Here is a 16305-nt window from a genome sequence, read left to right as displayed (position 1 = left end):
TATTCGGTGGATGAATCTGGCTGTAAAGTGCCTGTCCCACTTGTCCGTCGTTTACGCGACTGCCGCGCGCGTCATCACGTGTCTCCATGCGTCACCACAGCCGTCTGGAGCGCGTGACGTCATTTGAATACCCAGTTTATGATATTTGCACAGTTTATGATATTTATGGTGATTTTCTAAAATGTTCCAGTTTCTTGAGTGGTGCTAGCAATCGGAAACCTGCAGATGTAATGCCACTATTCAAAAAAAGAGGTGAATGAAAAGTAGCAAGCTGCAGTCCAAATTAATCTGTAGGAAGGAACTGCAGATGCTGGTTTAAATTGAAGAAAGACACAAAGTGCAGGAGTAACTCAGCGGGACAGGCAGCATCTCTGGAGAGAAGGAATGGATGATGTTTCGGGTCGAGACTCTTCTTCAGTCTGAAGAGGGTCTCGACCCGAAACTTCACCCATGTCTTCTATCCAGAGAAGCTGCCGGTCCCGCTGAGTTACTCCAGCATTTTGTATCACTTGTCTGGTTTGCTCTTCCATTTCTACCAACTGCACCCCTTCTCATGTCATTCATTCATCCAGCTATAGGAGATACAACATTGTCTTTTTAACCTCTTCCTTACCCACAATCCAGGGACCCAAGCAGTCATTCACTTTTGCACTTTCTGGTTTAGTGTATTTTGGTGTTCACCACGTAGTTTTCATGGTTACGCATGGTGACGTAATCATGCGTCACCACGAACTACACGTACGAGGTTAGGACGTCAGCGTGTGACCGCAGTCCGTCCGCGTGCTAAAGCGATACGCCATGCCGGTGGTGCGCAAAGAATCCGTGCAGCACGAAATCATGGAGCGCCGCGCGATACCGTGCGCAACTCCCCACTCCTCCACGCCTCTCCATGCGCCCGTCCCGCGCTACCCACACACTACCCGTGCATCACAACGCGACAACCACATTTTTGGAGGTCACGTAAATGGCGCGCAAATGACGGCAAGTGGGACAGGCCCTTTAGTTCCACGGTTAAGAGGTTGCAGCCACAGAAGACGTAAATAATAACAAATAATTGAGTCCAAGGACAGACATAGCGGAAATAAAAGAGGGAGATAAATGAGAAAAGGCAGAAAAAGAAAATAAGAAAAATGGGATGTTAAAGCATTTGAGATAAAGATGAAATTCTTCGGAGCTGATAAATAGTAAAAAAACACAGCATCGTTTGTGAAGATACAGAATAATCTTATTTACAACATTTATCAGGGGATATGGGGTAAAGGCAAGCGAATGGGGTTTGGAGGGAGAGATAGATCAGCCATGATTGAATGGCGGAGTGGACTTGATGGGCCAAATGGCCTGATTCTGCTCCTATCACTTATGAACTTAAAGTACATTTTGCTCCTTGCCTGAAAATTATTAATCTAGTCGGCGAATTGCAAATGGATTTTTGGAGGTGATATTATTTTTTATGTCACAACTACAAACAACAGACTCTTTTACTGTTGCACGCAATTCATCCAGCAACAGTCAGCGACCAAGTTGCATGAGAGAGTACTGAGAAAATGGGCTTTCAAACGGCACGCGTTGAAAGCCATCCGTCATCAGCAGGAAGATGGAAAGGGTAGTTCCGTGAAATATAACGGTAGGATCTTGTGGCGTGGGGGGGGGGGGGGGGGGGGGTGAGTTCATGATTTCTACTGGGGATGCGATTGATTACTGCTGTCTGAAACCTGCCGAAACACAAGAGCATTCTGCGAACAATTGTCGCTGTGGGTTTATGAGCCACTACATGGAGCGGATAGGAAGAGCGACAATGGAAATGCTTCACAAGACTGAATGATCCAATTTTCTATTGGGTAATGAAATGCCATTGATGTGCGACGCTAGGTAATAGGGAAACATGAGAATCTGTTGAATCAAATATCAGGCCTCTGAGCACAGGGAAAATTGTTGTGCAAGGCACTCATGTGATAAAAGACAATGATATATCATGAATGCAATGAGGTCTTTGGAAGCCATCAGAAAGATTTGAAATGTTTTTGTTTAGAGTTATAGGGATACGGATGGAAATAGGCCCTTTGACACAACGAGTCCATGCTGGCCATCGATCGCCTGTTCATACTAGTTCTGTGTTATCCCACTTTCCCATCCAATCGCTACTCGGGGAACATTTACAGAGGCCAATTCACCGACAAATCCGCACGTCTTTGTGATGTGGGAGGAAACCGGAGCACCTGGAGGAAATCCATGTGGTCACAGGGAGGTCGTGCAAATCCCACACAGACAGCACCCGAGGACAGGATCGAACCCGGGTCTGTGGCGCTGTGAGGCAGTGGCCAGCTGCGCCACTGTGCTTCCCCCCTCCGCTCCGTTAACTTTGCTTCTCCTTTAACAGGTGCTGCCTGACCGCTTTCCCAATATTCTGTCTTTATTGGAAAAAGTTAGGTGACTGACTCTGCTTAATTCACGTTATGCATTTGTTCCACGTGGAGGTTGTGCCATGCACCTTCCCTCACTCGTGCCTCCGGCAAGCTGTGTTAATCTGCCCCAACATATAGACCAAGCCCTGGAGTAAAGCCCTGTGAGCAGAGCCTGAAGGCAAGGAGCCAAAATGGCCACGTTTGGTGCATTGTCTGCAGCTCTGCTCATCTCATTACAGGAAGGATGTGCAGGGTTTGGAAAGGGTGCAGAAGAGATTTGCCAGAATACTGCCCGGATTAGAGGGTATTATCTATAAGGAGAGGTTGGACCGAGTTAGATTGTTTGCTCATGAGCGTTGGAGGCTGAGGAGAGATCTGATACAAATCTATAACATTATCAGCGACATACTTAGGGTAGATAAGGGCAGAGTCATACAGCTTGAACACAGGCTCTTCGGCCCAACTTGCCAACACCGACCAACATGCCCTATCTACACCAGTCCCGCCTGGCTGCATTTGGCCCATATCCTTCTAAACCCATCCTACCCACGTTCCTATCCGTGATGGAACCCTTTACCTTGGGTGGAAATATCAGAGACCGGAGGGCTCAGCATCAAGGCAAGGGGGGGCAACGTATAAAAGAAGTATGAGGCAAGTTTAGTTATGTAGAGTGGTGGGAACAAGGAACGCGCTGCCAATTATGGCGGTGGAGGCAGATACGATAGTGGCGTGTAAGTAGCGTTTAGATAGGTACAAGGATGTACAGGGAATGGAGGGATATGTCAGGAGAGATTAGTTTAACTTGTTCATGATTGGCTTGGACATTTTGAGCCAAAGGGCCTGTTCCTGTGCTGTTCTTAGTTTAGTTTAGTTTAGAGATACAGCGCGGAAACAGGCCCTTCAGCCCAGCGCGTCCGCGCCGGCCAGCGATCCCCGCACATTTACACCATCTTACACACATTAGGGACAATTTATACCTATACCAGCCAATTAACCTACAAACCTGTACGTCTTTGGAGTGTGGGAGGAAATGGATGATCTCGGAGAAAACCCACGTGGTCATGGGGAGAGTGTACAAACTCCGTACACACAAGCACCCGTAGTCGGGAACGAACCCAGGTCTCGGACGTTGCAGACAGCAACTCTACCACTGAGCCATCGTGCTGTCCTTATTCTGTTCTCTGCTTTAATCTGATCTGGAAGGAATAGTGAGCAGCTAGAACCAGAACTGAACATATTATTGATAAAGACTCAAATAGGAAAGAGTATGGATTCTCCTTCGGTAAACACCACATTCTCCTTTAGGTGTAATCTAACTTTCAATTAAATTCCCAATCTCATGGCGACAGGCCTGCATTATTGCAATGGTGGGACTGCAGTGGCTGATTGTGTTCTGTTCATTGACGAATGGTCAATGATAGACCACACACACCACACTCTCGCACAGCCATTTTAATACACGAGTGCCTGAGAACCCAGCAAATGCATCACCCACATAACATGATAGAGTAGAAGCCGTATTGACTGAGCAATCAAATCCTGCAGAGGCCAACTATATAATTATCTCTCAATGAGTTTTTTGATTCATGGTTGCTTGGTAGTTTATTGAACATGCTGCACAAAGGGTTGTAACTTTCTTTTCATGTAACAATGCTGATGAGTCTTATGTTTTGTAAACCATTCACTGCTTGCTTGGATGAATAAAATAGCAATCTCAGGTGTGAAAGGCTGCGTTTGTTGTATCCTTGACTGTCACTTCTACCCCCACAGTGGGGGCTGTGCCATCCTCAATCTAGTCCCTCACTGCTTCTCCACCTGTTTCTCAGCCTTTAGTTTAGAGATACAGCATGGAAACAGGTCCTTCGGCCAACTGAGTCCACGCTGACCATCGATCCCCCATATCGCACCAGTTCTATGTTATCCCACTTTCTCATCCACTCCCTGCACACTAGAGTCAATTTATACAGGCCAATTAAGCCAAAAGCCAGCCCCCACATCTCTGGGATGTGGGAGGAGATGGCAGCACCTGGAGGAAACTCATGTGGTCACAGGGAGAACATGCAAACCCCACACACACAGCGCCGGAGGTCAGAATCGAACCCACGTCTCTGCCGCAGTTAAGCAGCATCTCCACCAGCTCCTTACCTCTGATACCCCATTTTTGGCCAAGGCTTTAGATCCTTCTCCAGATACCTTTTTTAACTGCTTATACTTCTGTGAAGCACCCCAAGCCAAATTGCCTCATTAGTTTAGTTTAGAGATACAGCACGGAAACAGGCCCTTTGGCCCACCGAGTCTGCCCTGACCAGCAATCCCCGCACATTAACACTATCCTACACACACACACACACACACACGAGGGACAATTTGCAATATTACCAAGCCAATTAGGTTACAAACCTGCACTTCTTTGGAGTGTGGGAGGAAACCGAAGATCTCAGAGAAAACCCATGCAGGTCACGGGGAGAATGTACAGATCCACACAAACAGCTTTCAGGATCGAACCTGGGTCTCTGGCACTGTAAGGCAGCAACTCTACCGCTGCACCACAGTGCTGCCTTATTACATTATACCCAGGTTCTGGTCATCGTGCTTCCCGAGGGTGCTACAATGATCATAAGTGAATGTAGGTCATGGCCAGCTGAACACTACCTCTGGTCGCACTGTATGTGTGCCACCTCTGGGTGTTTTGGAAGCTTACACACACAGGAGGTGGCATGATCGGCAGTCGGTGGAGTGTGCAACACAGGAGAGAGGACCGAATCGGGTTTCCTTTACGAAGATTAGTGCTTGGTCCACCATGGCCTACTGGATCTCCTGGGTGCTAACCACTTTAACTCCCATTCCCATGCCCATTCCTGGACCTTCTCTATTGCTAGAGTCAGACCACAGGCAACCTGGAGACACACCTCCACCGCTTGGGTAGTTTACAACATAACGGCACAAACATTGGATTCTCCCATCGCAGATAACTTTGAACAGCTCGGCCTTCTCCCTCCCCTTGCTCCTCCACATTTTCCTCTCTTCCCCTATCCCTCCCCAGTGTCCCACCTGGACTCACCGCCATTCTCCTCTCTCCTTCTAGCCACAATCCTTCCTCTGGCTTCACAATTTGCAGCTCTTCATCTCACACCTTCTGTTTTAATCTCTGTCTTTGTCGAACCATCTGCCTATCAGTCCCGTCCCCCCCCCCCCTTGCCTGTGTTGTCCATCTACCAGGCTTTGTCCTGCCTCTCTTCCAGCTTTCTTCACCCCCCACCCCCCACACACAATGAGTCTGTCGAAGGGTCCTGACCCGAAACGTCACTTGCCCATGATCTTCAGAATGGTACTTGACCAGCTGAGTTACTCCAGCACTTTGTGTCCTTTGGTACACTATGAATAGCTCAATCTAGGAACAAAGACAACACTTTGAACGGCCAGGCAAGTATTGGATATTTACTGTGTAGGAAGGAACTTCAGATGTTTAAGAAGGAACTGCAGATGCTGGAAAATCGAAGGTAGACAAAAATGCTGGAGAAATTCAGTGGGTGAGGCAGCATCTGTGGAGCGAAGGAATAAGAAGGAACTGCAGATGCTGGAAAATCGAAGGTATTATGCTGGAAAATCTAAGGAACTGGTTTACACCAAAGATACACACTAAATGCTGAATAGAAGGAATGGGCGACGTTTCGAGTTGAGACCATACGGGTTGAGACCCTTCTTCAGACAGTACAAGTGTAGGGTAAAAAGGATGAGGAAGGGTCAGTCTGAAGAAGGGTCTCGACCCGAAACGTTGCCTATTCCTTATTATCCAGAGATGCTGCCTGACCCGACTTGATATTTCTTGCCGCAGGATTATATTTTTGCAGATTGTGAATGTTCCAGCCAGACCGTGCTTCTCTGGTGTTGAAGTGCTGTGTGGGTATTTGAGGCTACCCCAGACAAATGATGCTCACCTCTCTGCCTGTGCCTGGACAACAGGTAAGTCACAGGCGGAGTAGCAGTTCTTCCTCAGGTCTTCCGCCAGAGCGGTGACTAGTTCCAGGTTTGCGGCGTCCAGTGGTATCTCTTGGAATTGCTGTTCCCGTTCAGAGGCCTCGTCGACCGTGTCCAATCCCCGCTGGTGATGGCCCGAGTCTCGGGACCAGCCGAGACCTTTTGGCCATTCTCCAACCTCTGCCCCCTGGTGAGGAGCACCCTCTGCTGGCAACTCTGGCAACTGCGGCTCGAGCGGCTTCAACACGGACAACTCTTTCATGGGCGACGCAATGGGAGTCTGGAGTTTCAAAAAGAAAGGCGGACAGTGGGCAACTTTGTCGATGCTAAGTGTTAACATTTAGAACAGGCTCATGGCTCAAGGCCCAGAATTACCATATAACGTATAACCATATAACAATTACAGCACGGAAACAGGCCAACTCAGCCCTTCTAGTCCGTGTCATAGAAACATAGAAAATAGGTGCAGGAGTAGGCCATTCGGCCCTTCGAGCCTGCACCGCCATTCGATATGATCATGGCTGATCATCCAACTCAGTATCCTGTACCTGCCTTCTCTCCATACCCCCTGAACCCTTTAGCCACAAGGGCCACATCTAACTCCCTCTTAAATATAGCCAATGAACTGGCCTCAACTACCTTCTGTGGCAGAGAATTCCACAGATTCACCACTCTCTGTGTAAAAAATGATTTTCTCATCTCGGTCCTAAAAGACTTCTCTTATCCTTAAACTGTGACTCCTGGACTTCCCCAACATCGAGAATAATCTTCCTGCATCTAGCCTGTACAACCCCTTAAGAATTTTGTAAGTTTCTATAAGATCCCCCCTCAATCTTCTGAATTCCAGCGAGTACAAGCCGAGTCTATCCAGTCTTTCTTCATATGAAAGTCCTGACATCCCAGGAATCAGTCTGGTGAACCTTCTCTGTACTCCCTCTATGGCAAGAATGTCTTTCCTCAGATTAGGAGACCAAAACTGTACGCAATACTCCAGGTGTGGTCTCACTAAGACCCTGTACAACTGCAGTAGAACCTCCCTGCTCTTATACTCAAATCCTTTTGCTATGAATGCTAACATACCATTTGCTTTCTTCACTGTCGGACACTTATTCTCACCTAGTCCCATTTACCTGCACTCAGACCATAACCCTCCATTCCTTTCCCGTCCATATATCTATCCAATTTATTTTAAAATGATAAAATTGAACCTGCCTCCACCACTTCCACTGGAAGCTCATTCCACACAGCTACCACTCTCTGAGTAAAGAAGTTCCCCCTCATGTTACCCCTAAACTTCTGTCCCTTAATTCTCAAATCATGTCCTCTTGTTTGAATCTTCCCTACTCTCAATGGAAAAAGCTTATCCACGTCAACTCTGTCTATCCCTCTCATCATTTTAAAGACCTCTATCAAGTCCCCCCTTAACCTTCTGCGCTCCAAAGAATAAAGACCTAACTTGTTCAACCTTTCTCTGTAACTTAGTTGCTGAAACCCAGGCAACATTCTAGTAAATCTCCTCTGTACTCTCTCTTTACTCGAATTACACGCATGTTTCTCAGTAACTCCTCATGTGAAAACATCATCAAAATACATGAATAACCTCAATCACAAAGAATAGTCAATGGATTTCCACAGCTGTAAAGTTTGCCCATATAGCCTAGCCCTGGAAGGAAGTAAACTGGATGAGGGATTTAGAAGCACATTAACACTATCCTACACACATTAAGGACATTTTTAAAAAACATTTATACCAAGCCAATTAACCTGCAAACCTGTACGTCTTTGAAGTGTGGGAGGAAACCGAAGATGTCGGAGAAAACCCACGCAGGTCACGGGGAGAACGTACAAACTCCGTACAGACAAGCACCCATTGTCAGGATCGAACCCGGGTCTCTGGTGCTGTAAGGCAGCAACTCTACCGCTGAGCCACCGTGAGCAGGTTAAACTCCAGGGGAGATGTCTATCTTTGATCTCCATACCCAGGAATATGGAGTTTTGTCATACTCAACTGTTGATACCAATGCCAGTACATCTCAATTTGTGGAAGAGGATGAGGTCAGTAGCTAGACAAAAATGCTGGAGAAACTCAGCGGGTGCAGCAGCATCTATGGAGCGAAGGAAATAGGCAACGTTTCGGGCCGAAACGTTGCCTATTTCCTTCGCTCCATAGATGCTGCTGCACCCGCTGAGTTTCTACAGCATTTTTGTCTACCTTTGATTTTCCAGCCTCTGCAGTTCCTTCTTAAACACTGAGTTCAGTAGCTGTTGATCTTGCATGTCAAAGAGTCATCCAGCATGGAAACAGGCCCTTCGGCCCAGCTGGCTCATTCCCGACCAAGATGTCACATCTCACTAGTCCTGCCTCCCTGCTTTTTCTTTAGAGGTACAGCATTGAAACAGGCCATTCGGCCCAGCAAGACCGCGCAGACAAAAATTTACCCGTATTCTCGTTCTAACCTACACACACGAGCCAATTATTACAGAAACCAATTAACCTACAATCCTACACGTCTGTGGGAGGAAACCGGAGCAACTGGAGCAAACCCACGCGGCCGCAGGGGGAACGTCCCAGGTCTGCCCCTGCCTGTCCTGGGGCCAATGTCCATTCAAACATAAGGCTCAGGTCCATGTGTGCAGTGGGGAGAGCATTTTGTCTATTAGCTTTGGCGTTGGAGAAATGGGAATCGAACCCTGGTCTTTAATACAGTCTACGCATATACCCACCCCCCCCCCCCCAAACTCATTAGTCTACAGTACGACGCATTTACCAAGATTTGGGGGTCGATTTCAGGCAGGAATCCTGGTGCCGTTCTGCACATCCTCATGGTGACTTCAGGGGGAGCTCCCCGTAGGAGATGGAGCACCTCCTGTTGAAAGGGAGATAAGAGTTGAGCAGGAACCTCGATCCGATACCATCTACTTACAAGCGCTCGGAGCGGTAGCCGTGGTAAAGGTGCGCAATCATTCACGGGGTAGAACTACAATCCCTTCAATTAATCACACTGATTCGTTCAGCGGCACGTCGGAGAACTGCTGTCGAAGACAGAACGGAGTGGAGCAGGGCACCATTAAAGTGTTGACAAGGACATAACGCTGGAGTCAAAACGGGACAAGCAAGTTAAAAATGAAATGCAGTATCATTAATCTTAGCTTAGCTAGTCAGTGACCTCGGCAAGAAGGTTAAACCCTTTCACTAAAGAAAGGGGGTTGAATAGATTAGATCACAATTCTCCTGCGCAGAAAATTAATGTTTTAATGGCCGATTGGATCAGATATTCCAATATCAATACCGTGTCATTAATAGGCTCATATGTCTCAACTCGTTGCATCTTATCCTCCTGCGGTTATAGGTGAGTGGTAATTAGTTACATGCTCCAAATACAAAGTGCAAGACCAATGCCGAGCCGAATCATAAATAACGCAATCGCCAATGGCTCAGGTAGTCCATGCGGAACTAAAGCACGATGCAGTGTTAGAATTAGCACTACAGTTATTGAAGAATCTCTATCAGAAGGAAATATTAGCGTTTCAATCACACTCACGGTGCAGTAGCAATGCTGATTAAGCTGCTACCTCATTGCTAGAGATCCGGGTTCAAACCTGACTTCGGGTCATGTCTGTGTGGAGTTTGCATGTTCTCCCTGTGACCGCGTGGGTTTCCATCAGGTGCCCGGCTTTCCTCCCACGTCCCTAAGACGTGTGGGTTTGGAGGCTAATTGGCCTCTGTAAATTACACATGGTGTGTAGTGAGTGGATGAGAAAGTGGGATAACATGTAACTTGTGTGAATGGGTGATGGATGGTCAGGATGGGCTGAAGGGCCTGTTTCCACGCAGTTTTTCTAAACTAACTAAAATTCTGATCAGAAGTCATCAACTTTAAACATTAGCTTTGTTTCTCTCTCCAGAGATGCTGCCTGACCTGCTGAGTATTATGAAGATTTTCTGATCTTGTTTAAAGGGGTTCTTGAATTGCCGCCCCGCTCCTTCATTGGAAAAAAGGTTTATTAATTTCACACAAGCACAAGTTAGACACAAAAAGCTGGAGTAACTCAGCGGGACAGGCAGCATCTCCAGAGAGAAGGAATGGGTGATGTTTTGGGTCAAAACCCTTCTTCAGACACAATTTCTGAAGAAGGGTTTCGGCCCGAAACGTTGCCTATTTCCTTCGCTCCATAGATGCTGCTGCACCCGCTGAGTTTCACCAACATTTTTGTGTACCTACAATTTCACAACACATTGGTCGCTGGTCAGCCACTTACCTGATACGACAGCCCCTTCACTGCGGCTCCATTGACGGCCAGGATGACATCCCCAACCTCCATCTGACCCGTCTCTTCTGCAGGCTGCCCCGGGAACAGTCTCTTTATTCTCACCAAGCCCCCTCTGGGATCGTCTGCTGACGCACACTGTAGGAAACTGAATCCCAAACCTCCGGAATTTTTCTTCATCTTCACCTCAAATGTGTTATCTGTTAACAATATTGTTCAGTTTAGTTTATTGTCACGTGTACCGAGGCTCAGTAAATAGCTTTAGTTGCGTGCTCTCCAGTCAGCAGAAAGACAATATACGTAGGATTACAATCGAGCCACTTACAGTACAAAGAATTGTAGGAGTTAATTTAGGACAGTACGTTTCTATGGCTAAATCTGACCTAACTTTGTCAGGGATGTCTTTGTATGTCTGGTTTAAGTCAGTTTCTAGTCAGTGGCTGTATCCGGGAAGCTGAGGATTAGATTTGTGCAAGGTAAAGCCAGCAAAGTCCGATCAAGGATTGTTCGAGGGTTATCTGCAAGGTAGATAGTAGCTCACCACTGCTCTCTGGTTGCAGTTGGATGATTCATTTGCCTGCTAACAGCCGGGAAGAAACGGTCCCTGAATCAGGAGGAGCATTAATAGGCATGTAATGGGATCAAAATCTCCAGCAGAACAAAGACCTCAACGTTGAACACTTCAAAATCTTCCTGTCTGTCAATATTGTGTCTTATGCCTGTGAATCCTCCTTCCCTCCGATTCTTTCCAACACAGATATAATTATACACTGTGTCACTAAAATATAATCAGATCACCACCAGTTCTTTGGAGCCAACTGTGCAATATGAGATGAAGTGCTGATTTCCCCATTATGTGTCAATTTATTCACAATTTCCGGATGCCATGAATTCATGGATGTGATGCCGCCAGGATCGTGTATCCCTGAAATATATTCATTATTCTGTCTGTCTCTGTATCTGTTTATGAAGACATTCGTCCCAGCAGCAACCTCACCACTGCAACTCAAATTAATTTATATTAGTGTTAAATAGCAGGAATCAGCATCTTAAAGGTTTAAATAGAAACCAGTCCTGGAGAATGAACTGGACTTTTTCTGAGACTGAATGTTTTTTACAATATCTAAGTTACAGTCTCCTGAAGGGACAAGATACAGAATAGTTCTTTCATCTGATTCGACTTCGGACTTTAGAGGTACAGCGGGGAAACAGGCCCTTCAGTCCACCGAGTCCGCACCGACTAGCGATCACCCCCTCCCCCCGTACACTAGCCCTATTCAACACACACACTGGACAATTTACTATTGTCACCAAAGCCAATTGACCAACAAACCTGCTGGTCTTTGGAGTGTGTGTGGGGGAAACCAGAGCACCTGGAGAAAACTCACGCGGCCACAGGGAGAACGTTCAAACTCCATACAGACAGCACCCGTGGTCAGGATCGATCCCGGGTCTCTGGCGCTGATGTCAAGACCATCACATCTACCCACACATGACCCATATCCTTCCATTCCCTGCATATCTATGTGCCTATCCAAAAGTCTCTTAAATGCCACTAACACATCTGCTTCAACCCCAGCAGCATGTTCCAGGCACTCACCACCCTCTGTGGGGAAAGAAACATGCCCTGCTATCCCCTTTAAACTGGGTCCCTCACCTTAAAGTATGCCCTCTAGTATTTGATTTTTTCAAAAATATTTTTACACTGCCTCGCATGAAATTAAATTTCCAAAATAATATTTATTACTGTACGACACAAATACACCTGTGTCAAATGCAACTTAAACACATCTATTAAGCTTAAAGGGATGGGTTTGAAAAGGAGGTTCCTCTTACTGCAACAATTATCCACACAGATTCTATGCTGTGGAGACGGATTATAAATGATCCTTAACAGCCAGGAAGGCCATGCCAGTACACTTGTGACTTGGTAAACATCAGCCCCTACCATCTGTCACAAAGCTGTAGTCCTTGGACGTGGTAGCAGAGGTGGTTGCCATGGAGTTGTCAGGATATTCATCTTGTTTCCAGTATAAGCTGTCGGCGTGAATGGGCTCCAGTTGGTTTCCATTGCCTGGACCTCCAGCTGCTGTCTGATGTCCCCTCTCAAGAACGAGCCGCACCACCTGGAAGACAGGGAGCGGTGGAGGGACAACATTTGTAAGGAAAGAACTGCAGATGCTGGTTTAAATCGAAGGTAGTCACAAAATGCTGGAGTAACTCAGCGGGACAAGCAGCATCTCAGGAGAGAAGGGATGGGTGACATTTCGGGTCGTGACCCTTCTTCAGACTGACAGAGCGGTGGAGGGAATTGTCCGCAAGCCAGCTCAATGTCGCCACATCAGCCCTCCTCACATCCCCTCGCCTCTCTGAGTAAAAACACAAAGTGCTGGAGCAACTCGGAGGCTCAGGCAGCATCTGCGGAGGGAATGGATAGATGTGGCGTTTTTGGTCAGGACCCTTCTTCAGACTCTCAAAGTGTCACCTGTCCATTCCCTCCACAGATGCTGCCTGACCCACTTGAGTTATTCCAGGGCTTCGCGTCTTACTCAATATTCCAGCATCTGCAGTTCCTTGTGTCATCCCTGCATGATATAGCCCTCCAGCTGAAAATCGCCAATGGAAAAAACAGATACGAGTGTGGTATGCAGGAAGGAACTGCAGATGCTGGTTTACACCGAAGATGGACACTAAATGCTGGAGTAACTCGGCGGGACAGGCCGCATCTCTGGATAGAAGGAATGGGCGACGTTTCAAGTTGAGACCCTTCTGCAGACAGTACACGTGGTCCTTGTCAACCTGATTTACAGTGAAACCTGAAATGACGTGTAGATTATGACAGGTGCTTGCTGCAAATTTCTGCAGGCTGTACACTATGTGGACAAAGGAATCGGCCTTTTCCCAGTTGACCCTGTCTCCGGTTGTAGAGATAACCCTGACAATATAAGTTATTTTGTGATTTCATGGGGTCGTTCACAAATGTTGATGGGAGATCATCGGCTGACACCCACCTAATACATCTCACTCCTGACACTTGAATAAGTTAGACAGCATCGGGATCGGGGCCAAATTCCTTCCATTTATCATTAGGTCTTGAGGGAAATCCGATTCATGTACGTTTTTGTTTCAGAAATAGTGAAATGAATTTTTATGGAGTAACATTGGAATATTTTCTTCTTTTTTTTCTGTGACGGGAATATTTTTTGAAGCGCGTCGAGCTGGTGGGATGTTGGAGAGGGCACGGACTTCGCGAGAGGAGAGTTTTGGATGCAGAAGGTTCCACTTGGAGACAGCTCCGCTTCACTAAGATCGCAGGCTTAATTGAAAGGTTATCTGGCAAATCGGACACACAGAGCTGGGGTGAGGCAGTCCATGAGCAGACCCGCTGCGTCACAACGTGAAAGGTATCATCAACCTTTCACGCACACGTGAAGCTTTCCTAATCAAATTGGCGTTCAGCTGCTTTTTATTTCTCAGTGTGAAAGAGCATTTGCTTAACCCAGACCGTATCACACACTGATCCAATATCACAGATGTAGACCGACACAATATCACTGGCACAAGTTCCCAGCACAATCACACGGTCTAGGACATATCAGCTTAACATTCTGCACATTGCCAGCATCTACTGTGACTCAGGCTTCACATTGACTCCACCAGTAGCTTCCTCACTTCTGAGTTATCAAAGCTATGGGTTCAATTCATCAAATTGTAACAACTTTTCCGCTTTCAGCCTCAACTATTCTCCATAATTCTGCAGTCCATAAATGAGACATTATCACTCTTGTCTAGTTTTAGCAAGACTTGCATATATTTCTACTCCACTCCTATGCAATAAAGACCAGCGAACATTTGTCCACTAGTATAAGTAAAACTTTTGCCTGTTGACTGAACTCAACCACATCCCTTTGAGAGACAAAAAGGAACTGCAGGAACCTTGAACCAAACACAAAGTGCTGGAGTAACTGAGTGGGTCAGACAGCATCTGCGGAGGAAATGGACAGGCAATGTTTTGGGTTGGAGGAGTTCTTTTTCATAAGTTCATAAGTACTACGAGTAGAATCAGGCCATTCGGCCCATCAAGTCTACTGCGCCATTCAATCATGGCGGATCTATCATTCCCTCTCAAACCCATTCTCCTGCCTTCTTCCCATAACCCCTGACATTCGGACCGTCTAAGGTAGGGTCCCAACCCGAAACATCGCCTATCCATTTGCTCCATAGGTGCTGCCTGACCTGTTCATTTTGTGTTTTACATCACCACAAAATAGATTGTTTCCACCTGATGTCCTGATGTCATGAACATAGTCTGAATACGAGGGGCCCAGTGTTGATCCCATTCATTATATCTTTCTAACAATTCTGGTTAACTTACTTATCCCATCTCTGGTTACTCATTAGCCAGTCCTTTATCCATGCTAATATATTGTGTGTAATGCCTTAAGCTCGCGCAGTAAGGCACATTATTGAATGAATTTTGAAATCCAAATACACTAAATCCGATTAATCCACTCTGCTTGCTACATCCTCAAAGAACACAAATAAATTTGTCAAACACGATATTCCTTTCATAAAACCGTGATTGATTAGGTTATGATTTTCTCAGCCTGCTACAGTTACATTCTCCCCAACAGGTTTCAGCATCTTTCCAATTATGGATGTGAGGCTATCTGGTCTATAGATTCCTTATTTTGGTCTCCCTCCTTACTTGAAAAGTGGCATTGCATTCCGAGTTTTCCAATCCCCCAGGACCTCTCCAGATTCTAGGGAATGTTGGCACATCACAATGAATGCATCCACCAACTCTGCAGCTAATTAATTTTGAACCCGTGAGATATTAAAGTGGGGTCCTTATTACTCCCATAGTCATTGACCAACTGTGCTGTTTTAAATGGGGCTTCTATCACTCTGCCAATATCTCAGTCCATGAGCATATGTCAAATGTTGCTGTTCAACTCTCTCATGAAAGATCACAGTTCCTGTTGCTATGTTACATTTACATTACAATTTACATTACAAATGTCCATCACCATTAAGGACAGTCTTAAATATGAGATTTAGTTTAGATTAGTTTAGTTTAGAGATGCAGCACAAAAACAGGCCCTTCGGCCCACCGAGTCCGCGCCGACCAGTGATCCCGGCACACTAACACTATCCTATACACACTACAGTTATACCAACCCAATTAACCTACAGACTTGTACGTCTTTGAAGTGTGGGAGGAAACTGGAGATCCTGGAGAAAACCCACACAGGTCACAGGGAGAACGTACAAACTCCGTACAGACAACACCCGCAGTCTGGATCGAACCCAGGTCACTGGCACGTTAAGGCAGCAACACTAGCGCTGCGCCACTATGCCTCCGATTTAGGGATGGAAGTCCAAGGTTTGGACCAAAAGGTTAGCAATCAGAAGTGGGGTGAAGCAAATTAAGGATGCATGGCACTCAGGATTAGTGAAGGAATGTCGGGATGGAGGGGATTACATGGAATGAGACAAAAGATCTGGTAAATTCCATCAAAAGATTAAAAAACACCTCATGCTGTGATAATAGCAGTAGGCGGCCAATATTGCAATCCTTCCCAACAGTTATCCAAATGTCTGGTGTCACATTTCCAGTTTATTCAATATATGAAAGAACCACCACTATCAACAA

The 16305-nt window shown here is 46.3% G+C and overlaps 1 protein-coding gene across 2 annotated transcripts in view; it reads right to left on the bottom strand.

Moving 5' to 3' along the window:
- Positions 1-16305, bottom strand: part of frmpd2 (FERM and PDZ domain containing 2) — a 145947-nt gene that overhangs the window by 16315 nt on the left and 113327 nt on the right. Inside the window, exons 26-29 of one of the 2 annotated variants that reach the window (XM_033012960.1) lie at positions 12598-12775; positions 10641-10849; positions 9149-9247; positions 6341-6660 (exon numbers count right to left, since the gene is read on the bottom strand). In XM_033012960.1, coding sequence (XP_032868851.1) covers positions 6341-6660; positions 9149-9247; positions 10641-10849; positions 12598-12775 — 806 coding nt within the window. The remainder of the gene's footprint in view (positions 1-6340; positions 6661-9148; positions 9248-10640; positions 10850-12597; positions 12776-16305) is intronic. The other variant, XM_033012961.1, reaches the window with a different exon arrangement.

Source organism: Amblyraja radiata, chromosome 37 (assembly GCF_010909765.2).
Source record: "Amblyraja radiata isolate CabotCenter1 chromosome 37, sAmbRad1.1.pri, whole genome shotgun sequence".
In the NCBI taxonomy this organism is placed as follows: domain Eukaryota; kingdom Metazoa; phylum Chordata; class Chondrichthyes; order Rajiformes; family Rajidae; genus Amblyraja; species Amblyraja radiata.
This window is presented reverse-complemented; position numbering and strand designations above follow the sequence as displayed.